Raw genomic sequence first — 24,744 nt, forward strand, 5'->3', positions numbered from 1 at the left:
TTCATACAGATAATCGGGTACATTTTTGGCAGGAAAAGAGTGAAAGTAGGTATTTTTGGAATAGTTGTGCCCTCGGGGAATGTGAGGTTGGGGTAATATTTATTTGATAATCATCAAAACTGTGTTTTCAGGGACACACGACGAAGCATGACTTCTTCTGCTCCGCATTTTGTGATAGTCATGCTTCAGTTGGTGCCTTATCTCCAAAATACCTGAAGAGAGTTCACAGCGCAGCGCTTTGAAGAGCTTGTGTGACATGTTTTAGGTCTGCTGTGATTTCTTTGCAGTTGGCTACTACGAGATGAGAAAATGAAACTGAGAACAACCTACTTGGGATTCACTGATGCGGTTAACTCCTTCTTTGATCACCTCTTGAAGAAAGTCGTTCCACTTCAGGTAGTTCTCCTTTTAATTTACTTTGAATTCAAACTTTTATGCTCTTATCAAATTATCAACACAAAGAGGTTATGAAGGGGAGGAAAATAAGTTTGAATAAGATATTAAGGTGTGTATGTAAGAGAAATGACATCCAGAGGACAGATAAAAAGTTATCTAATTAATCTTCCCATAAAATTTAAGCACTCAGCCAACCCTAATCCCAATGGGATTAAATAACATTTTGTCACCATAATCATATTTTATGAAATATGTGAGTATTTTGCTACCTCGTCCTTGTACACTTAAGAACAGAATTCTTCATGCCAATACCAAACATTGATTTATAGTATATAAGTTTCTTCTGGCTGGAAATGGCATAACTAATGAACAGTCATTTAGTGATTGATTTGATGGATTTCTGTGCTGTACTGAAAATGCCATGTTGAAAATTATTCATACCGTTCCCTAGTGATCAGTGGCAAAGTCTTTATTTGCCACAAGCGTAATCAAATGGTTTCTATAATTGCTAATACGCTTCTTACATGTCTCTACTGGGATTTTGGATCACTCCTCTCCTGCCCAGATCTCCAGGCCTTTGAGGTTGGAAGGATTCTTTGCCCTCACTCTAGTACATATGTTCCCTTTACAGGTTCTTGATGGGATTCAAGTCTGGGCTTGAAAATGTTGACTTTGTTTTCTTTATACAGTTTTTTTTTTCTATGTTGGAGATCATTGTCTTGCTAGAAGATCTAATTCTGTCCAAGGCCAAGTCTGTCAACAGAATCTTTTCTTTATTTATTTATTTGGACAGGACAGTGCATATTAATGAACATACACTCTCATAATAGTTTACACAAGGTTGCTGTAGATACGCCGGATTTAGCACAAGGCTAATTTGCAAGGCACAAGGCTAATGCCTGATGTTTTCCTCCAGAATGTTAACATTATTCTTTTATCTTATAATGCCACTTACTTTTGGCCCAGTGCCTGAAAAACATCCCTGAAAAGCATTACATTCCCACCACCATGTTTGATTGTTTGGAAGGTGTTTTTTGGGTTGAATGTTTTTATTTTCTTTCTCCAAACATTAGCCATGTCCCTATGTCAAAAAAGTTCCAATTTTGTCTTGACCAACTACGGAATTGATCACAAAAGCCTTCATCTTTGTCTAGGTGAGCTTTTCCAAACATTAGGTGTGACTTTTGTAAGTCAGTCTCAGAGAAGTGGAGTCCCTCCTTGGTTGGCATCCATGAAGACCAGCCTTTTGCAGTGTGTGCCTTGAGATGTTGGAGGAGATTCTTATATTCATGTTGGCCTCTCGCACCAGCGATCTTGCCAACACAGAGGTCATCTTTGGCTTTCGGCCCCACTCTTTTAGGATTTACACAGTGTGTTCTTGTACTTTTTGATTATACTTTGCACTGTGGTCACTGGCACTTGAAAACACTTGGGGATGGCTTTAGCCTTTTCCTGTCTTGTATGCAGGCACAATGCGCAACTTTCTGTCAGGGACGGAGCCTTAAATTAAGCTCACTGAGATTTATGGCATAAGCATGACTTGGAATTGACTAATAGCTGGCTAGATAAGTACCGTATCAACTGCTATCCATTCATAGGGGATTAGTGTCCTTTAGAACTTAGTACAACCAATTAGAATGGTATATGAATGATTTTCAACATGATGTTGTAAAAATGTGAAAGAAAATCAACTTAATAACACAATTTATCAGAAATATCGTTAACACAGTGTCATTTGTCAGTTGTTTAGGTCCAGGCAGACGAATCATGTTGGTCCAATAGAAATTAGTTTTAAATCTAAATTTATATGAAGAGTTGTAGGACTAATACAACTAGCTGCTGTAGATATTATTCTGCTTTATCAACTCCATGCATCGTTGAGTACTGACTGATTTCCGTATCGCATGTTTTTACAATTCAGCTGTATTGACGATGTCCAGAACTGTTGCAATGCCCTAATATGTCTTCTAATTAATGTGCAGTACACCATGGGTGGCCCGATTATAGCATTTCAAGTGGAGAACGAATATGGAGCCTATGCTACAGATGAACAATACATGCTTTTCACCAAGGAGGTAAGAAACAAGGTTGTAAATTATTACAACAATAATGAATAGCTCATAAATGAGGCTGAACTTGTTTACTTTGTTCCTCCTGCTGTCCTTTGCTACCTTCCTCTCCTAAAAAACAATTATATTTTCAGAAAGAACCTCCACTGTTTTGTTTAGTTGGCTTCTTAATCCCCCTTTCTTTCCAGGCGTTATTATCTAGGGGCATCACAGAGCTGCTGGTGACCTCAGACGGCAGGGATGGGCAAGGCCGAGGAGGAGTGAAAGGAGGTATTGTCAGATAGGCTGACGGACAAACAAGCCTGTGCATACACACACATACCCAATCAAACACACACACATTATGCAGTATGGTAGTTGCTGCGTGCTGTTTTCAAGAACAATGGTAAGAGGTCTGAGCCAAGGGCAGCTCAGTGTCATGTAACTGCAGTTCACAACCAAATCCTAGACACAGAGGATCCTGTGTTGTATCAGAAACTTGTTTTTATTTTACATGCATGCTGACAAAAATATTGCAGTGCAAGATAAGTCTTATTTACTGTCTTTTCTTTGACAGATTTCATATTTTAATGTGCATGCATTAGTAACTGTTGTCTTAAAGCCATACTCTGGTTACTGCTGTGATTTATTTTTCTGCATTTAATATCAACACAAGCACTGCATTAACGTTAATCACATAATTAAAGGGGCAGAATCCACCAGGGTACTTTGTAGTGAACTGTCCTCTGGGAAGTCATAAAGTATTTTAATGTATTTCTGTAATTGTTTTTCATCTACAGTGTGTTTCTTATTCTTCTGACTTGCGTGTTATATGTGCAACAATATGAGTAGCTCAAGTCTACAGTCCTGCAGAAACTTACATTAGAAGCACTTCTTGCTTTTTTAATTTTGATAAAGGAGAATTTGGATTCTACAAGAGGTGTATGGAACAACTGAATGAATAATCGAAGTCCTTGAGTAGTTTTTCTGAGCAAAAAAAACTTATTTTTGTGTCTTTTAACTCAATTTTGTCATATTACTCATTTTATGGAAGCACTGGAAACCATCAATTTTCAGAAAGTGCACCCCGAACACATCAAGTTTCTGGATGAAATACAAGTAAGTCTCATTTGTGTTTCACAAAACGTCTAACTGTTGGGTCTTCACCTTTTTTATTACTGTCAAATTCATGTTAGCAGATTTTAGAGTTGGACATGACTAGTTTTCTGATATAATCAAACTCAATACTGGAAAGAAGCATAATAAAAAGAAGTTGCAAATACTTTATTTAAGATTTGTGCTGTTACAATCAGCATAGGCAGTGAAAGACACTGAAAGATCATTCAGACGTATGTTTTGCTTTGCTAAGTTTGTGTTGCTTTTCAAAATTCTAAGGAATGTTAAAGCATTTTTCTTTCTCTAGCCTGAGAGACCTAAGATGGTGATGGAGTACTGGTCTGGCTGGTTTGATACCTGGGAAGGCCTTCACCATGTATTCGCTGCTGAGAGTAAGTCATACTTTATTTGTCATAAAGGTAACAAACACTTAAGATGGGTAGACGGACTGATAAAGAGCAAGACAGGTGTCCACATTAGGTTAAGATGGGATTTCTGCTGATGGATTCTTTATTGAAGGTGAAACAGTTTCCTTTGGAGCAGAGGGTCGATAATAATGACTAATTTAAGACTGAGGCAAGACAGGTTTGGTGCTGCAAGCGGCTACAGAGTCTCTGAAGGTAAAACAGACTGTCTGGAGGGTAAGACAGACTCTCAGTGCCTTAGGGTATGAAAGGCTTAAGACAAACCTTTTTAGCTGAGAATAAAACCGTCTCTGTGCCAGGGGAAAGAGTGGGTAAGGACAAACTCGCTGCTACTGCTTGGGGGTTGTATGAGAGAAATTCTTCAGGCTGAGTGCAAGACGGTCTCTAAAATTATGGCTCCTTCACAAATGGCACTGACCCCGTTATACAGCTGAGCATATGGTCATTTCTTACTTATTTTCCGGCTTTGTCAGAGATTTATATAGTTTTCATGCATGGTAGATTGTGAACTAAGTATCCCAAAGCAGAGTCTGTGGTGCATCCTCTTAGCTTTGTCTCGGGATATTTGGCAATCACAGGCTGAATCTTCAAGTACTTATGCCGAATTATTCAAAGATGTGCTCCACTGACTCTCTCTGAACTCAAGTGGAGGAGTAAGTGCATCCACATATTTGATTAAATTACTTTTCTGTAATTGTGAGCACATCCTTATGTGGTTTCGTTAGTTACCTTTACTCCTGTGACAAAGTCCTATACAGCAAATGAAATGACGCATGCTTGTCGCAGTATTTACCTGCCAGCTTAAGGGCTTAAGACCTGACAAAACATGTAACTTAAACTCAATAAATCTTTTTGTGAACAGAAAATGTTGCGTTTACACTCACACTTGCATTGTCTGTATCCATAAGGCCTTCAGAAGTGTGCTAAAGCACTTCCTTCTTGAGAAAACATTTGCAGAGAAGATTTTTGGAACAGTTTGTATTCAGCATCCGTGATTGCCAGCAGTTTCTTATTTCTTGGCCTCTGTTGATGCATTAGTACATTTTCTGGCTCCTTGTTGCACCAACTGTGAATCTTTGGAATAGCAGGAAAGCGCTGGCAGGATTGTGTATCATGTTACCCACGTGCAGTGGTGAAAGAAGTACGCATAGTATTTACTTAAATAAAAATAGCAATGTGCAATGTAAATAAAAGTCCTGTATCAAAAGTAGCAGTAATCTGAGCCTATTTCATGGTATTGCATCATGTGTATTATATAACTGCATTGTTATTGGTCTCGCACCAACATACGTTTAAGATTTTACAGTTGTAACTGGCCGATGTTGAGCTATTATTTATGTTATTTATATACTGTTGGCCTTTTTAGTCTGGCAAAATTACCAAATTAATAATTCCACCTACAGAAATTTTCTTAAAACAGGTATTATTTCATCATATTTATTTCCAATGAACTGATCTAAATAACCTACTGTATCTTGAAACAAGAAGGACAAGGTGTGTTGTTGCACCAGAATAAAAACAAACAAACTGAAACCGCTTTAAATGAAGATACATGGGAATATTCTCGTCACATAGTGTTTAGTAAATAAAGCATAAGATCTTCCTTATAGACTGTGCATTACCATTTGAAAGATGGGTTAAAAAATATTCTGTTTTAGACACCTTAATTAGTTAAATAGTAATTATACATGATAAAATGTGTTGTAATAAAGTGTACTATATCAAAAATGTACTGATATAGAAGTACAAAATAGTGTAAAGTAGAAATTCTGAGGTGTAGTTCAGTTTAAAAATAAGTTCCTAGTTACTTTCCACCACTGCCCCCAGACATTTCTGTGGATGCACTAACAGAGATCCAGTTTTACAAACATTGCTCCTTAGTACTACCACTCCCACAGGCAGTATACCATAGCTTCTTATTCTTAAATATTTCAGTTTAGTTTACTTGGGATACACTTCTCAGTAGGGCTAAACTAGTAGCTATTTCATTTTTGTTTAAACTCTTGAGTTATTTAATCATTATTTACCGTAAAATATCAAAATAGAGAAAAAAGCTCTTCATCGTATCCCAGATCCCATGGCATCTCGAAACTGCATGTTTTGTGCAACACTGTCCACAAACCCAACATTTTATTTCAGATTGCCAGATCTTTTAATGTGAAAAGACAAAACCTGTTAATCTTTGGTAACTTCCAATCAGTTATTGTGCAAAAATGCCAGTAACATTTTGCTAAAAAATCAATTAAAAATAGAGCATGCCATTCTAGTCGAGCTTGCTTTGTCAAGTACAGTCTCCTGCCTGACTGCTGGCTGTCTGCTATGAAAAAACAAAAAAGTATCTGACTTTCGTACACAACCCCATTTACTCTGTAACAAACGTACATACATACAAGGTTGCTTGAAACGATCCACACAACATTATTCTGGCATGTCCTGAACGTTAGACTTGCATGTCACAAGCAAATATGTCATAAGCTACTTAGGCAGGAACACCTTGTCCTTGCTGTTTGTGTCAGCCATAAATATATATATATATATAACATCCAGATGTAGCATTTATATAAAAGAGCCATTTACTAACTAAAATCTGCTCTGCACTATATCCCACATATCAGCCATATACTGTTGTCCACATGCTACAGCCAGGAGGGTTATATTTTTTCTCTAATGCATAGTCATGACATAAATGATAGCACCCTTTTCACAATTGTGATGATTAATGACAGCCCCACACCCTGCTATCAGCATCTTGAGTGCTCTTAGAAACATCTTATTTCAAGCACACAGTGCAGAGCCTCAAGCCCCCTTTTTACTCTTGTCATTCCCAGCAGCCATCACCATCTCAACAAAAAGTGTTCTGAAAATGAAAGGGCCAGCGGTCTTGCTTCCTTATGTATTTTCTCACTCGGTGCGAAAGGGAAAAGCGAAGAAAAGGACCCCCCTCACCATGCAGAAAGTGTCACAGCAATGAAATGAACACTGGAATATTCAGAGCGGATTCATGTCCTTGACAGTTCAGTGCTCTGCAGACTGCAGGGAGGCCCAGCAGTTGGTCACAGTTAGTGGCACCACTATGAAACCAACCGAGTCCAGCTCTGTCACTCACCCTGCCCACTTGTTATTCACTCAAGCTCATGCCCTTGATTCAGATCATTAAACTCAGTCCAATTTGACGACTAAAGTTCAATTTGAATACTTAATTACTCGCTCTGCTATGCTCGCTGCAAAATATAGGTAGCTAATTTGTGCAAGGAGGAAGGCCATTTTATGGGCGTGAGCACTGCCTTGTAATGAATTATCGTAACCTGTAATAGGATGTGTGGCTGAGGTCCGTCCGTGTTTCAATTGAACTGGAATTGAGGGCAGTAGGATTATTGAAAAAGTGGCTCTGTCTTGTTATAGCCAGAGGGAGATGGGTTTTTTTCCCCCCTTGTGTTATTAAAAAAGAAACATTTTCTGTTACAGAGTCTTAATATTTAGCTTTGTGTTACTCACTGGTCATATAAAAGTACTTTACCTACATTAAACACTTTCTTTTTCTTTTTGAAAGAGATGGCAGGTGTGGTCGAAGAGATTCTCAAGATGGACATGTCCATCAACATTTACATGTTCCATGGAGGGACCAATTTTGGCTTCATGAATGGAGGTGTTGATTTTGGGAGACCTGTAGCTAAACCCATCATAACAAGTTACGGTATGTATAATGCATCTGTTTTCTTTCATGCGTTCGCACAGCACACTGCTGAGAACTTTAGGAGGAAAACTGGCTTATACAGGACGCATTGGTCAGCTTTTAACTAGGTTTGTTCTGCAAGAATTCACCACAAAATTGCATTTTAATAGCCAGACTCATACTCACAATTACTGACACTTCTGCTGGTTTTATTCTAATTATCAAAGCCTGCTAATTTTCCACCACAGCAGGCTAAATTATCATGCGTGCTATAATCATCTATCAATACCTTCATTGGAATAGAGTCTGTTCCGGTCTGACTAATGCTTTGCAACAAATGTGGCATATTAAAACAGAATGAGGATATCTGAAGCGTCTGTAGATGGCGCTATCCGTACTCAGCAGCCTCTGACCTTCTACAGCTGCTTAGGCATTTGAATATGCAGTGCACACAAATGAATTCATTACCTAATAAGATGCATGAGAAATGTAAATTAAAGATGGTACAATGGGTTTTATATCCTCCTCTAGGGTGCTTAGCATTGTAATGACCTCATTCTCCTGAAAGGGCTCCCCCCTTTCTTCTGTATTCTGAAAACAGCTCGGCAGTAGGCAAGGCCATCTCTGACCTTCAGCAGTCTTCATACCTGCGTTTACTCCTCCGAATGCCTTTTACGCTACTGCTTCAAAAAAGGGGCCCCATTTGCTGTCAAGATAGAGCAGAATGTGTCTCGGCCCGCTGCTGTCTCAAGATGTTTGATAGGGGAGTACAGTGAAAGCATCTGCCACAGCAAGAGGCATCCGTGCCTCTCTCTGGCTCCCGAGCCCGCTGTTCTGATAGCGCATTATCTTTCAGATTACGATGCTCCATTATCCGAGGCTGGGGATTACACCACCAAGTACCATCTTCTGAGGAATTTATTCAGCCAGTACCACAGTGAGTGTCGATAGGCCTCACATCCTCTGTCTTTCTCTCCTTTTCCTTTCATCTCTCCACTTAAGTTAATTCTACTTGTACAGCCTGTTCTCTGTTGACTAAAAGAGGAACACTTTGCATATGATTACAAGCATGGATTAGGTGTGTATGAGACTTTAGCCCAAGTCAAACACCCTCAATTACTGCCCACTTTGAAAATATCATTGGATCATGTCAATTGTTTGTGCATGTTTCCCTGTTTGCAAAGGCAGGGCTTTCGTGGTCGGGGGCAGAAGTCTCATGTTTTGTGGAGAAGCAGTAACTTTTGGCAATCTGGGATAGAATCCAGCGCAGTAATAATTTCCCTGTCGTTTGTAGTGATTGAAGATAGTTTGAAAGGCTGCTTGTGCATGATTCATCCTTATGTTTTGTAGTCTGCTGAACAATGAGCAGTGGCCTGGATATGAGAGTTACTCTGAAAAAGCTTTGTGTTCTTCTCAGCAGCCACAAACACATGACCTAATTCTTTAATTCGATCAGCTTGATATTTTATCATTGTTCGGTTGTCAAATCATATATATTGAGTCAGTTAGTCGTTGCCCTGTGGTGATGTTTTGGCAGAAGTTGCCATGGTTTCAGGCTGATCTGTCAAAAGTCTAACACTAATCATGGTTCTTGTAGTAGACCTGTGACTTACACTAGATGCTGTAGGGTTTTGTTATTATTTGACAGCTGTCAGAAATTACAAAAAGACAGCGTATGATAGTAAACAAGCTACTTGTACATCTTGAGCTAGCTCATGGTTAATGTTACGTGTTTATCACGAAGCAGTTTAGGAATTCAGTATTCCCTTCTTGTAATCACGTATAGGCTTCTGTGATAAAGAGTAAAGGAAAACTGAACACTGCTAGCAACAGATTCTCCTCAGTATAGGATTAAAGTATTTAGATAAATTGATATTACATGGGCTTTTAAAAGCAAAAGTTTTTTTCAGTCTTCCTATGTTAGATGTGACATATGTCACTACTGAAAGCCCTGGTTTGTCAGCGTTAGTGGGAGCTGTTCAGTAGGAAAGCGTTGGCCATTATCCTTAAAGCTTCCCTTAAGTGATCCAGCTGTTGCCACTTGGTGATAAGGAAACGCTGTCGAGCCTTTTCCGGAGGGATTGCTGGTGTCTCCGCATGCTTTAACACCTTTAAAAGCAGTTGGAGGGCATGGGCAAGCACTGTTAATCGTTGTAAGGAGGCTGTTTTGTAGACTGGAACACAAACTGGATGCCGCAAGTGGCTCACCCAAGGAGCTTTTAAAGCACTTTTCAAGGGACCGTTATGGCTGGTATTGAGTCAGAGTGTGACAGTCTGCATTGCTGTAATAATCCGGTAGGAGGTCCACTAGCTTTTTGGATAAGTCAAATAAAACAATCTGTTTTAGTATCATAAACCCCCTTCAGTGAATGAATTTGCATGTGCTTAAACATATGTATAGATTGATGTGTATTTTCTGATTGTAATGTACAAAAATCTTCCCTAAAAAAATACTACTCTTTTGGATCCCCAAGGTAAATAGAAGATAAAGGCAGACAGACAAACTGCAAGCTTTGCTCATTTTCCCTCCTTGTTTTTCAGCCGAGCCTCTGCCTGAACTGCCCTCTCTTCAGGAGAGGAAAGCGTACCAACCTGCTGTTATCCACAAGCACCTGTCTCTGTGGGACAGTCTGCAATTCACTGACAAGGTAAGCCACAGCCGCAAGGAGAGTGGCAAAAATTGAAGCACGATCATCTGCATAGCGTAGCAAAGCTGCAAGGTTGTTTAGAGACAACAGGAATACATAAAACACTTGATTCATAAGTAATTCAACCAAGCCATGAAATAAACTCAAAGAAAATGTGCTGTGTGCAGCCTGGGATGGCTTTTGTTCTACTTAAAATTGTTCTGTCTGTTTTTCTGTTCTGTGAGCCTTGCATTGCACATAAAATTCTCAACTGGGATTCCACATGACTGTCCAAGCCTGAGGGTGCATGTATTAACAGCACCTACAGCTGCAGCACAAGCTCCTTATCATATCTGCCTGCTCAGTGCAGAATTTCTGCTTGCCTAAATGATTACATATTAAATCTGCCATCTACCTGTTGCCACTTAACAGAATTTGTTACTAGCTTCTCTAGGCATATTTTGCAAATGACAGAAGCAACCCAATTTTCATTTACAGTAAAGTATATTATCACAGTAATCACCTGTTATCTCTATGTGTGATTTATACAAAGTGTGTCAGTGCTTTAATTTGGCTTAAATTACCTCAGGCTGGGCGATATAATCGAAAAACATAACGTGACAAAAATTTTTAATTTACATTTTTAATGATTTATGAGGAATGCCAGAAGAAAAAACTCTTAACTAGAATGTAATCACTTAAGTCTTTTTTTTTTTATCAAGGTACACAGATAATGATTTTAATGGTGACACAACAATGCAAAAACACAAAAATAAATAAATAAATCAGGACAAAGGAATAATCTCACCTTGATACAGATATAAAAAATACAGCAAGCAAAACCCAAACTCTGCACATCCTGACATGAAGTCTGTCAGCCCTCGGAGCAGGCTGCTGGGACGGTGTCTCTTAGGTGGAAGTGATGGGGTGGGTGTTTTGTAACCTTCACTAGAGGAAGTCTGTGGATACAGAGGAGGTTGACAAAAGGCCCATGTGGCTGCAGACTAGCGAGCCTCGGCAGACCTGCACAGAAACCAATAGGGATGAGTGACGGAAAGCAACATGCTTCATTATCAAGGGGTATGATTGGCGGTTAATGAGCCATAAAGGGAGCACCCTGAGGTTCGTTCATGCAACTGAACTTTGCATTTTTATTGTGTACTTTCGTGGCAGTCTCATTCTAATACATTTAAGTAAAATTGTCAAACATCTATCTACCCAACTATTTTCTGTCTGTTGCCAGTACATACTGCTCTAATTTTTCAGAATTTAATTATATTTATACAATTACCTCAGACTTAGCTTATTTGCATCCCCTCACCTGCTGTATTAAGTCCGGTAAAACAGTATCACATGTGGCACATGTGCCAACCAATCTACAAAAATTTGACTTAAAGCTTTAAGGTGCCATTGTCCACCACCAACTCAAAGTCTGAATGGGGAAATGAATAAGTAACCGTGCTCTGTCAGTAGTGAGGAGGCCCTGAGCAAGTCATTCTGTCCAAACTACACCAGTGGCCTGCTCAGGGACCAGCAGTAATCAAACTGTGGGCAGCTTTATGACTGTAAAGCAGATTGCTGTGGAAATAAGATCTGAATGCAACAGAAAGTCTTGTCTTGCCAAAGAAGAAAAAAGAAAATGACTTGTTAAACAACCTCTTTGGAAGGTGTTGTCATGACTGCTTACTGTCATGTCCACCACTCTAGTTTAGCCACTTACACCATGCTCTTCTGTGGCACTTATATTCAAACCAGATGTAGCACGTCTGACAGCTGCTTACAACATTAATTATTCACTCCCCATCGCAATAATTTGCTTCCCCTCGGAGACGACAATTACTTTCCCCCTGACCGGTCAAACACCCTCGTTTAAAAAGAGCCTTTCTCTCTTCGGTGGCCTCACAGAAACTGAGTGGGTTGTCTGACTTGGATATTGTATCTGCATGTTCAGATGTATGTGGTTAATCCTGTCATAGCAGGGACTGTTTATTGTCCTGTGAAAATGTGCCTCCCAAGGGTATGCAAAGGGAATGTTGCTGAATAAAAGACACCAGACAGGAAGGCTTCATTAGCTTTGATAAATCATTGCTTTGGTTCCAGCCATCTTGCAAGTAGGAAAATCACAAAATCCCATCTGTACTTAATACAGCAAACTGTAGGCAGTCATTTCAAAACAATACGGATTTCAATGTTACATTTAAACACATTTTTAAAAGTGAATTGTATATTTTATGTTTAAATGTCTGCGTTATCTTTTGTATTTTTTTTGTAGCCTTTTAAGTCCGAGAAGCCAGTGAACATGGAGAACCTCCCCCTCAATAATAACAACGGTCAGTCGTATGGCTACACGCTGTATGAGACCACCATCACCGCTGGAGGAATCCTCAATTCACAGAACAATGTCAGAGACAGGGCACTGGTGAGGACAGCAAGGCACACTTAATGCATCCACAATCACATCTCTAGGCTTTTTTTCTGTGACAACATTCGTGCTCAGAAAGCCGCAGCCTGCTTGTTAAAAATCACAGCCCTGATCAGAGCACTTGTCGCGGACAATTAACAAAATGAAGCTGTGACCATTTGGTATGAATGGACAGCCCTTGAGAAATGTCCACACACTTCAGTCAAAGACTGTGCAGTGAAAGACAAATACATTTAGTCATTTTCATAGCATCTATAAGCTTTGGACAAGTGTGTTGCTCCTGCTGAGCCATTATTCTCTGCTTTCTATATGGTCACAATAGCAACATAAATAGTTAGAGTTTGTTAATTCAAGTGGCTATATCAGTTTAATTTCTCTTTTTCTCGCTAGGTATTTGTGGACAAACAGTTTGTCGGTGTTTTGGACTTCAAGACACATGAATTTGCACTACCTGATGGGGAGGTAAGTTAGGAGCTTGTGTGTCCTCGTGTTTGTATTTTAGGCCCAGTCTGCTGGGAGAAGCTTTTTAATATTTAACACCACGCAGCATTTGAAAGCTTTAGGGGGTGCTGATGGATGTTTTTGGCAGCAAGGTTCCAGTATTAAGCCAGCAAATCTTCAAATGACTGCTTATGTTAACAAATTTGAGTAGTTAACTTCAGCCTCACAGACACACATCACCCTCGATCAATTACTAAAATCAGATCAGCCGAAAGAAATATCTGTCTCCTATGTCTTTTGTGAATTCTTTATGTTCAGGAATAGCACCGTTTGTCAGAAATGTCTCTCATGTTTTATGTATTTTGCCACTGTAGGGAAAAAGAACTCTAGGTTTGCTGGTGGAGAACAGTGGAAGAGTGAATTATGGGAAAGTCCTGGACGAGCAGCGCAAAGGTACAAACCGATCCACAAACCGATGACTTTGTGGATGTTGAAGTCAGCACGAGTCTTGCTGAAAGATCTGTTTCCATTAGAGACCTTAAAAGAAGCTAATTAACTGTGTCTTAAGAGTCGTAAGGAAACTGTGAACACGGCTTTGACTCACCTTTCAGGTCTTGTTGGAGATATTCTGCTAAACAATCACATCCTCCGAGACTTCATTATTCATAGCCTGGAAATGAAGCCCGACTTTGTAAACAGGTTTGTGTCTTTCAATTGTTATCCAGTTTCCCCCCTATGTTTGTGTTTCTCGATCATTACACCTGCCTGCCTCTGATTCAATCCAGCTGATTATCTCCCTGCTTAACACAATTACAATGGGAAAATGATGGCAAAATTCAGAACCAAAGCACACCCTTCTAATCCAGTGTCTCATGTCAAACATTTTAAATTATAAACATAAGTGTGGGTTAGTTGATATGCCGTTTCCATTTCCAAGGACTCAGTTCCTATATTTCACGTGTTTATAGGGGTTTTCAATGTGGCAGTTATGAAAAGTAGCACAGCCTTAAAGCAAACAGGAACAGTAATTGAATATAGAAACTTTAAATGTGCCTCCTCTGGTGTAATAGTCATTAGATTTGTTAATTTCTATACATGAAAGCACAAGAGTCAAGCATTAAATTGTCATTCTGCAGGACCAAGCACACCCCACGGTACAAGTGCTTTCCCCGTATGCTATTCCCATATTACAAGATTATACCGTTTTTCGCTGCTGTACATTATTATTGTAATTAACACTAGTATTTTCTCATGTGTTTTACTACTCTATATGCAACACATTTCTCCTCAGATAATAAAGACTTGTTACTGGGATTAGTTTGTTCAGAGGTTTATATTTAACCCTGCAGTGGTACATTATCTGCTGTAGATATACGGTATTTTTAAGCCATTTTGAGTCTCCCCACGTAGTATTAGTCTGAAATTTCTTTACCTCAGCACCATTCTGAAAATGTCGAGGCCTGAAGCTCTGTATGAACGAACAAAAAGAAAGAATTTTGCTCTTCTATCAGTGTAACCTTTTGCAGTTACTTGGAGGCAAAATATAAACTATAGTCTGAATATTTCCCCTTCCATCCATTTCCAAACTTTTGCTTGACATTTACTGTAGGCAAATAAATATTGTATGAAGGACATGATATACTGCTGGCTGGCAAACAGGCCCCCTAAAAGTCAAGACTGATAGATTTTTTTAATAAAATTTGCAACACAACAGAGTGTACGTTAGCATAACTGATATTTATGCTCCTTTTACAGACTTGAGAGTTCAGACCACTGGATGTCGATGCGCCACCAGCCCTCCTTCCCAGGGTTTTTTCAGGCCAAACTCCACGTGGACGGCTCTCCTAAAGACACCTTCATGAAGCTCGATGTGAGTAGAACAGGCAGCAGAGCTTCTAGACCAGTAGAGCAGCACTATGACGTACAGTTTCATAACTGGCATGAAATTTATGCAGCGCTAACACTGGGGAGAAAAAAAAACTGAACATTAACACTCACAAGGACTCATTGCATTTGCATTTTGAGTGGTGTTTGTTATTTTTCTCAACCTTACAGTGAAAATGAAATTTGGGAGGATATCATTACAAGTTAGGACATTTATTAAACATGAATGTCAGGTCTTACTTCTTCTACCTAACAGAAATCGCACAGTCATTGGTCATTTACATACTTATAAGCTCTGAAAGATAATACACTGTATATTATTATTACCTGAGCTTGGTCTTTGCCCTGCCTGAATCTTAATACCTTATTTTTAAAGTGAAACCTTAATTGTAGGTCTGATTGAATAGGCAGTTCTGCTTCACGATAGCATCACTCTATCAGCCCAAGTCTTCGTTTGCATGGTCAGGCAGAGTTGCTAAAGCAGGACTGATAGAAACTGACAATCAGTTGAAAGCTGTCTTCACCACGCAGACATGAGAATCTCTCCTCCGTAGATCTGTTATGAATCCTGACACCCAGCTAGAAATGAAGTGTAGACAGTCTGGCTTTTAGTAGTGCTTCAGTTTGAATTCATTCATATGTATTTTTTACATTATTGATTATCTTACCTCTATTAGAAAGAAATGAAAGGGTTACAATTGACTTGTTTGTAGATAATTAAAGTCATAAACGTTGATTAAATGATGAAATTAGTCTTTAATTTATAGTTAAAACTAGTGGTGGGACGTGATTAAAAAATGTAATCGAATTAATCACAGGCTTTGTAATTAATTAATCGCAATTTGCTGTTCTGTCAAATAGCAATATTTGACACAATAAGTGAAGTTTTTCAATTCAAATAAAATTGTGGTTGACAGTTGAATCAATGAATAGACATATGTGTTTATAATTTAAAATTTATTTTAAAAAAGGAAAATGGGTCATATAGAAAAAGTGATTTTGATGACTTAAAGCCTGAATTTAGTTGTTTTTCCACTGTATGGCACATAAAATCAGCATAAGTAGTTCAAGGAGCTTCATAAAGTTGAAAATCCAGAGATTCATTCTGTTTTCATCTTTTCTGGGTCTGATAAATGGTGTAATTTTTATGGTTCTTTTTTATAGGAATATTAATTTTTATTTATGTAATTTTTTTATAAACAAAAATGTTATAATTAAGTTATTAAAAGAGATATTTTTGTTTAGGTTATTCCTTCTCCAAGGAAGCAGAGCCTCGACAGAGTAAAAACTTAAACCACAAAAATGTTTCATTTCTATATATCTGCATTTTTAATCTGTCTGCTACATTCACAGATTACTGCAAATCTAAGTGCAATTATAGCGATTTTATTCAACATTTTAAGACTTTCTGTAAACTCAAGCACTGTCTAGAAAAGTGGTCTATTATGGGATGGCTACACCGTTAGTCGTTAGCATGACTCGTAGCTAACGTTAGCTCTGGTGCTAACAGCAACATGTTTTACATTGAGGTGATGCCGTCAGCTTGAAGTGATGCAGTGATCAGAAAACTCTTTGTTGTACAATTTGCACACAACCAGGCTTTTATCTAAGCTGCCATCAGGAACATTTTTAAAAGGAAAACTTCTGCCCAACAAGCTGAATCTCGTCTTCCTTCACTGTTCACCAGTGCCTGACTTCACTCAGTACTTCCTGTGCTTCTACTTCATGGCTACAAACAGACTTTAGGTTCATTACCGCCACCTACTGGGCTGGAGTGTTCATCAGAGTTACCAGCGTGCCAGAAATGAGGGAACTGAGGAGGGTGCAATTAATTGCGTTATTACTTTTAACGTGTTATTTTCGATGCATGTAATTAATCGAAATTAACGCGTTAAAGTCCCAGCCCTAGTTAAAACACATCTGCAGAACATCCCCAGAGAATCAGCTCCTTGATCAGCTCTATTGAGTGCTGGCTCACTTGTAATTCACTGGATAAATTTACACAATAATGTCATTCCTTTACTCTGGTAGTGAGATCAGAGGATATGTTAAAAGGTTCTTTGCAGAATTAGATGATCTGTTCTTATACAGTTACACATTGCAGTTAGCTGAAAGAGTCAAGTGCCTGTTGACCAGTCACTACCCCACCCAGTTGTAAAATATCACTCTACTGTCTCTCTGTGTGTATTTTACAGCTATGATCAGAGCAGATTCTTATTAATTAGCAAAAGATAATGGTGATGATGGTAGTCCGCAGCATGTTTCTTTTTTTTTTTGTGCACTGTTAACAGTAATTGGTGGTGTTCACAGGGCTGGACCAAAGGTGTTGCGTTTGTCAACGGCAAGAATTTGGGACGCTACTGGACCGTTGGACCTCAGCAGACTCTCTATGTCCCAGCTCCCTGGCTTCACAAGGGGAATAATCAGGTATGGTGTCCTGACCATACACACGTGCCAAAACATTAAGAAGATACGCGACCATTCAAAAGTTTGGGGTCACTTAGAAATGTCCTTATTTTTGAAAGAAAATCATTTTTTTTCAATGGAGATAACACTAAATGAATCAGAAATACAGTCTAGACATTGTTAATTTGGTAAATGACTATTCTAGCTGGAAACAACTGATTTTTTTTAATGGAATATCTACATAGAGGTACAGAGGAACATTTCCAGCCAACATCACTCCTGTGTTCTAATGCTACATTGTGTTAGCTAATGGTGTTGAAAGGCTAATTGATGATTAGAAAACATTTGTGCAATTATGTTAGCACATGAATAAAAGTGTGAGTTTTCATGGAAAACTTGAAATTGCCTGGGTGACCCCAAACTTTTGAACAGTAGTACATTTATCAACTGTAAACATTATTTGCTAAAGTAAGTTAAAAAGTCAAGGGACTCGTCTCAGAAACCTCTCAGAACTTCACAGAGTCAGAGCCTTTAAAATCCCAGTCAGTCCTAGCAGACAGAAGCCATTGAGTTGCTCCCTTCCCATCGCAGATACCGTGTGTGTAGGTGCAGGACCAACAGACTTAAAAGTTCATCTGTCCCTGCTGCCACTGTGTTTTTAAACAGCACTATGTGATTTTATATTATTTATTTATTTTACTCTTATTTTATTTTACTTCATCATCATTTTTCTTTTGTCTTAGATTAATGATGATTTTATTACTTTTAATCAATTTTGTCATAATCTTTTGTTGGCTGCACAGTGGCTCGCTGGTTAGCACTTTTGCCACGCACCTAGAATATCCCCTGGCTTTCCTGGGATCTTTCTGCATGGAGTTTGCATGTTCTCCCTGTGCATGCATGTGTTTTCTCCGGGTACTCTGGCTTCCTCCCACAGTCCAAAAATATGCTGAGGTTCACTGGTAACTCTAAATTGTCTGTAGGTGTGAGTGTGATTGTTTGTCTCTATGTGTAGCCCTGGCATAGACCGGCCACCTGTCCAGGGTGTCCAGGGTGTCCCCTGCCTTCACCCTAAGTCAGCTGGGATAGACTCCAGCTCCACCGTGACCCTAATGAGGATTAAGCAGTGTAGATAATGGATGGATGGATAATCGTTTGTCTCTTCTGTGGTTTTAGAGTGTGGTAAAATTCTGTATCACTGTGGTGGTGGACAAATTGCCGCTCTAGGATAATAAAGATTACCTTAAACACTAAACCTTGAACCTTGAAGTCTGTTTAGCACATTTTAGTGTGGCCTCAGAGGGACATGGAGCGCTGACGTAGTTAGAGACACACTCTTTACAGAAAGACCTTTTTTATATTTGTTAGCTTTCACAATTAGACACATTAAAAAGCAAATGGACTTTCTATAGTCCAGTATGGTTGAAAGTTTATGAGCTGAAAACCTTTTGATTTTATTTTTTTTTCTTTGCTGCTGCACTGGGTGGAATAACATTTGCACTAGCATTCCATATAGACCATACATGCATGTAGATTCTTAGTCTTTTTTGCATCTTGTCACATTTGCCTTATCAGTTTCATACAGTCCACAGCTGACATTTGTTGATGTCCTTAAAACAGGAACCAAATGTTTCTGTTTCACTGAACCTAAGGGGACGTCTTCAGCTGTTTTGCTTTGTCTGACCAACTGTGCAAACTCCAAAATATTCAGTTACAGAGCAAATAGAGCAAATGATCAAATCCTCACACGGGACCAGATATCCAATCAGCTGCCAGTTATTGTTTCAACAATCTTTGTTTCCATTCTTGTGCAGCTGTGTGTTAACTTGATACTGACTGAAATCCATTCACGGTCCTTCCTTTCACAGTAATTCATGTCCTAATAATACTAACATTGTCAAAAAATCTGCATATTCAGTGTATTTTTAAAATGTATTTCCAAGCATTTAGCCTCATTAACTCCCACTCACCTTCATTAATTTGGCAAATTAAGCTCATATCTCAGGTCAGGATTTACAGTATACAGTTACCAATATTCATCACTCAGTACTGTAATGATGTTGAACGCCTCAGCAGTTTCTGGAAAAGGCTTTAAGCTTTGTCTACTGTATCGCTGTTTCTCCTTCTTGCCTTTTTCTACTTTTCTTTAACCACCCACTCTGCCTGTTGTTCTGCAACCTTGACTAAGCTTGTACTTGTTGCTTTGTCACAGGTCATAGTGTTTGAAGAGCAGAAAACTGATGGTAAAATACAGTTTACCACCAGCCCAGACTACGGCATGACTGTTGATGTCCAGTGAGAACAAGAGGTGAGAGAGGAGCATAGATGAGGAGGATGATGGGAAAGCTGCTTCTACAAGGGTGCTGACACCTCGCTGCAACTAGCACTGCTGAAATGTGACGACGGTCCAATGTGTCTAGAATGACGGCTCTTATGTTGGGATTATCTTAAGCTGAATATCTTTTAGGTTCATGTATGAGTTTGTAAGGTATTTTAACATGGCAGGCCCCAGAAAGATTAGCAACTTCTGTGGCCTCTCCTGGACATCCAAATACATAAGCCAAAAAATGTGACAACAATGCAGCAGTGCAGTCAACTTCCTCACTGCAGGTTTTTATTTCTGACATTTCGTTGAATCTTTTTTCATTATTTTATCTAACACTACCTTTAATCAGTACTCAAATACTACAAAACTGGAGACCGAGAGACTGTGAACAAGGATCATCTTCATTATAATAAGATCACTTCACTCAAAATACTTCATTTTTAGGTTACATCCTGGCTGTGGAAAAAGAACATGCAAATAAAGACTGGTTTGACCTCTGTGTCAATAACCAAGGCCAAGGACGCTTGTGCACTTTCTTTCCTCTTTTTTTTTTTTTTTTTTTTTTTAAATACATCTTGGAACACTTTGTGCTTTTTAACTTCACCTTCTGATGAAATGCTGTGAACCTTGACATGCAATCTCGACCACAGACTGGGTTTGAAGATCTTTTTGTGTCTAGATACCGCCACAATTATTTTCTTTAAAGACTGATGCCACAGTGAAGCTGCAGTGTTGCATTAGAAGCTGTCTATTAAGTAGATTATCTACAAAGTGATGGGCAGCTAGTCTTTCTCTGTTCTTTGTGGTGCGGGAGTTCTGACGCTGATGTTTCTAAAAATTGGTTTGCAGATGACTTAAGTGTTTTAGTTCAAGACACACATACTATTTTAACTGAAATAATGTAGTAAATCTGAAATTGGCAAATTACGAGTACCCGGTGGCACAACCGGCATGCAAAATGTTAAAGTCTGATAAAAACGTTTGATAGCATTGCCTTATAAAATGCATTTTATGGAACTAAATATCCCATCAATTCATCAGCTGTGCCCTCTTTATCCTGTCGTGGTGTGCAAGAAAACTGGAGCCTCTCCCGGTTCACATTGGGCGACTGGTAGGGTACCAGTAGGGACAGGTTGCCAGTTCATCACAGTTCATCATGCATGGTCACACTCACACCTACGACCATTATGGAATTCCAAATTAACCTGCCATGCATGTCTTTGGAGTGTGGGAGGAAGCCGGAACACAAAGAGAAACCCCATGCATGCACATGGGAGATCATCCACGCTGAAAGGCCTCTGGCTGATTTGAATCCAGCACCTTCCTGCTGTAAGGCGGCAATGCTCTTCACTAGTCTGAAGCTTTTGTCGGCCTCTGTGCGGTCTGAGGATAATAGTAAATAGTACAACAGTACAGCACACATGACATCCACTGGACGCGACACTCAGGGCCAAGTGAAGTTCTTCTCAGTTATTTATTTCTCTTGATTCAACTAACATCTTTCTCTGACACAGAACTGCTGTGGCAAATAAACAACCTTAACATTCACATGCATAAAATGTGAATCACATGAGGCTGGAAGATGACAGTGGAGATGAGGAAAAAGGGAGGACTTGTGTGTTTTGTGCCTTAGAGAAACTCTCAGAAGCTCATTAACTGACATTAAATGCTAAAGTTGATGTATACCGTAGGAAGGTTGGTTCTAATAGACTAATATATTGCTCGATGCGTCATCTGTTGGAATCAGAGAAGTTTCAAATCAAATGGAGGGCGACGTAATGGCATCACTTGAGAGGTGAAGCCCTTTTGTTGTTCTGCTGCTTCAGGACACACCACAGAGAGAAACATCACAGACTCTTATTTAACCAGTCCAACCACATGCTGCTCTGTACACCACATGACATTTGTTTGCCGGCAACTTGACAAAAGCAACATTTAGAAGATGAGAGCGGGGATTTAGTTTCACTTGAAGAGGAAATGATAAACAACATGTTGAAAACAAATAATGCTGCTTTTTAAAGGAGAGTCTTTTCTTTTTATACACACTGGCATTTTCCCACTTTGGACTACAAGTCGTAATTAGCTTCAGTGCTAAAACGTTTCAAATGGATTCTTTTAGTTTGATTAAAGACCACTCAAGTGCAACTTAGCTATCAGCAGTGCTAGAGTACTTGTTGGTACCTATTGTTATTGATCTCTATGGTAATCCATGTGTACAGTATATACTGCATGTACGCATGCTGTTTAAGAGAGCAGAGATTTTTAGGGCGAGAAAACACTGCCGTGATTCAATTGCACATCCACGCTTGAAATAAATACATAAATAAATATATTAAATTTGATTTTTGAATAAATAATGGGAGGATAGTCGGTGATCTCCATGGCTGATCCCCACGAAAGTGTAATATCATGCAGTCAATGAAAACAGCCAGTGTGATGAGAGATATGAAACAGTCTTTTGTCCTCATGTTCCATCTTATCATATTCCCGGTGAAATGTGTAATAACATACTGTCTCCGGCTGATGAGCCTGAGAAGATATAGCGTCTTTGTAAAGTTTTAATAGTGCAGCAGCGTATTTTGGGGATATTTTTGTGTGTGTGTGAGGTGGGGTAGGTGGGGTGTGGGTGCTCAGAGATAATCTGGCAACAGTACAGAGGCTCAGTGTTTGAATTATCTCCAGCTACTTCTTGCCGGACAATGTTAGATAAGAACCACCAATGTGCGTAAGATGGGTGATTTATCAAGCAGAGGAGAGTTTCTATTATATGAGGCACAGAATAACTTTGTTAAAATGTACAATGCCATCGCTACTGATGTTTATCGTTAGAGGTGTAGTGACTCCCTTTAGTGATCCGCTTAATGTATACAGCTCATGGGTACACCAACAGAAAGCAGTGAGGCTTCAGTACTGAGGATGGCGTGTCGTAATTGCTACCAAGTTATTATTTTATTTATATTAGTTTTATTTTCATTGTGCTTTTCTTTAGCCTGCTGTCACTTTTATGTTGCATGTATAGTCTGATTTCAAATGTGAAAGCTGTAGTTTTTTTAATCCATAACTACACACAGCTGACCCTTGGTAACCAGTGCAGTGCAGTGTGTATAGACAGGGGAAATATTAACCAACATGGAGGGAAGTCAGGTCGGTGTTTGTGAATCTGCCACGATTCAAAGTTCTCGTCTCTTGTGTTGTGAATGTGTCACAAACTGGGCTTGTTCTTACGAAATGAAGTTGCTAATGTGCTATTAGTCTTTCCATGAGCTGAACCTAGAGTGAACCTGTGCCTTGTCGTGTGTCAGTCTTCATCATTTTTACATATAAATACAGTAATTACAATGCATTTGTCAAAATTTCTCATCTGATTGTTCTCATTTTTCATCACATTTGTGTGTTTTTCAAGTGCTAAGAGATTTTAGTGTTTACATAATTCGACTCCCGAGCACAAGGGGTAGACTTCTTTCTTCAAGTGAATGGGTGGACTTAAATGCATGAGTTTTAATGACACTATAAAATGGACGATGATAACCCAAGAGTAAATGTAGGTAAGAGTCAGTAGTATTGAACTAGCAAGTCAAGTGTTTGTAAAACGCCTAAACCGGTTAAATTAAATTAAAGCAAACATTTCATAGTTATCAAAAGAACATTCCTTCCCTTGCTATGTTTGTGTTTGCTCAAAAGGAAAATCCACATGAGACATCTTTGTCCTTGGAGTCATGTATTTATCCAGGCTGATGATGTCGGCCGTGTCTCTAAATCCGAGAGGAATTTCTCTGGTGTGCCGTGTGCAGATCCAGGCCCATTTGTGTTTTTATTTCCTTTGCTTTGTCATATGAGGTGAAGGATATTTTTTTTTAACCTGCTTGTTTGGTTGAATCCGCTGGCTCTATGCTTTTCATATTGTGCTGTCTTTCATTCGGGGTGGTCTTCAACGGGCCGTCGTTCGGTGGCGGGGCGGGTTACGGCTGTCCACGTCGACCCAGCGAGACGTCCTTTCACGTCGTCTCCTCTGCACTTCAGTGGTGGACCTGACGAGCCACCGCCACCTCTTACTAATCTGTGCTTTAATACGTTTGTACTGTTTTTGGTCCTTATTTTAAAAATGTCAGATTCAGTCAAGAGGATTAGAACCCCCTTCAAAAAGGCCCCGCACTTCCCTTTTTTTAAAATGTTCTGATGATTAAGACATGAGCGCTGGTTGCACTTATCAAGAAACTTGACCGTTTTCTCCACTCTGCAGGTTCAAGGCCAACCACCTGCAACAGAAAGGATTAAGATGCAGTGAGAAGGCTTAATTTGAGTTCATTGAGCCTGTTTATTTCCTTGGTGACATTTAATAATGGACAACAGCTGCTATAATTGGGACTCGGCAGAAGGATATTAAAAATGACTGTACAATGTATTAGGGAGTATTAAAAACACCTGCTCTTTTGTAGTCTAACTAGATGAGATTAGGCGACAATTACCATCACATTTGCATTTCCGCCTTATAAATTGACATCGTTCAGAAATTCAATTTGTCAATGGATAAAGGGTTCAGCTTGGTAATACCAGCAAGTTCAGGGTTATGTGATTTAGAGAAGAATTTACCGTGTTCTGAGGAAAAACGGTCAAATCTCCACATTGGGGTCTGTGAATCCTTTTTTCCCCTCGTTTACGAGAACAGGCTTCTCTGTTCTTGTGTGCCAAACCAGAATCTGGAGAGATAACAGCATGGAAACACAAACAACGGCAACATTAGTAACATGCTGTTCCCTTAATGCACTCACTCAACCTGCTCTGCCAGTCAGCTCCCACTCTGCCTATGTTCTTCAAAACATCCAGGGCACCATCTATGTGTAAAGAGCTACTTGAGCATGAACCATGCATTAGAGGAGAGCAAAGAGGGACCGCAGCAGTGTGTTATCTTATAAATATGATACAGCCTTCTTAGCCTGGCCTGTGCAGAGTCCTCTCCTGACCGCGGGTTAATGGCCACCT

General features: G+C 39.3%; 2 protein-coding genes across 11 annotated transcripts in view; one reads left to right on the top strand and one right to left on the bottom strand.

The window, feature by feature from the left end:
• LOC111569167 (beta-galactosidase-1-like protein 2) overlaps positions 1-24,744 on the top strand; it is a 40,012-nt gene that overhangs the window by 6,910 nt on the left and 8,358 nt on the right. For 4 of the 7 annotated variants that reach the window (XM_023271146.3, XM_023271149.3, XM_023271147.3 and 1 more), the window contains exons 5-19: positions 288-396; positions 2,379-2,471; positions 2,654-2,735; positions 3,499-3,563; positions 3,868-3,952; positions 7,536-7,679; positions 8,515-8,595; positions 10,200-10,306; positions 12,558-12,704; positions 13,098-13,169; positions 13,523-13,601; positions 13,760-13,847; positions 14,904-15,018; positions 17,343-17,459; positions 19,651-20,277. In XM_023271146.3, coding sequence (XP_023126914.2) covers positions 288-396; positions 2,379-2,471; positions 2,654-2,735; positions 3,499-3,563; positions 3,868-3,952; positions 7,536-7,679; positions 8,515-8,595; positions 10,200-10,306; positions 12,558-12,704; positions 13,098-13,169; positions 13,523-13,601; positions 13,760-13,847; positions 14,904-15,018; positions 17,343-17,459; positions 19,651-19,737 — 1,471 coding nt within the window. In that variant the 3' untranslated portion in view covers positions 19,738-20,277. Of the gene's footprint in view, positions 1-287; positions 397-2,378; positions 2,472-2,653; positions 2,736-3,498; positions 3,564-3,867; positions 3,953-7,535; positions 7,680-8,514; positions 8,596-10,199; positions 10,307-12,557; positions 12,705-13,097; positions 13,170-13,522; positions 13,602-13,759; positions 13,848-14,903; positions 15,019-17,342; positions 17,460-18,453; positions 18,529-19,650; positions 20,278-24,744 lie in introns of those variants that run through there. The other 3 variants (XM_055012401.1, XM_055012402.1, XM_035948613.2) reach the window with 3 other exon arrangements.
• Positions 21,220-24,744, bottom strand: part of LOC111569168 (galactosylgalactosylxylosylprotein 3-beta-glucuronosyltransferase 1) — an 81,136-nt gene continuing 77,611 nt past the window's right edge. For all 4 annotated transcript variants that reach the window (XM_023271153.3, XM_023271152.3, XM_055012403.1 and 1 more), the window contains 2 exons: positions 24,355-24,461; positions 21,220-24,020 (listed from right to left, as the gene is read on the bottom strand). In XM_023271153.3, the coding sequence (XP_023126921.1) occupies positions 24,375-24,461 (87 nt within the window). In that variant the 3' untranslated portion in view covers positions 21,220-24,020; positions 24,355-24,374. The remainder of the gene's footprint in view (positions 24,021-24,354; positions 24,462-24,744) is intronic.

Source organism: Amphiprion ocellaris, chromosome 7, assembly GCF_022539595.1.
Source record: "Amphiprion ocellaris isolate individual 3 ecotype Okinawa chromosome 7, ASM2253959v1, whole genome shotgun sequence".
Classification (NCBI taxonomy): domain Eukaryota; kingdom Metazoa; phylum Chordata; class Actinopteri; family Pomacentridae; genus Amphiprion; species Amphiprion ocellaris.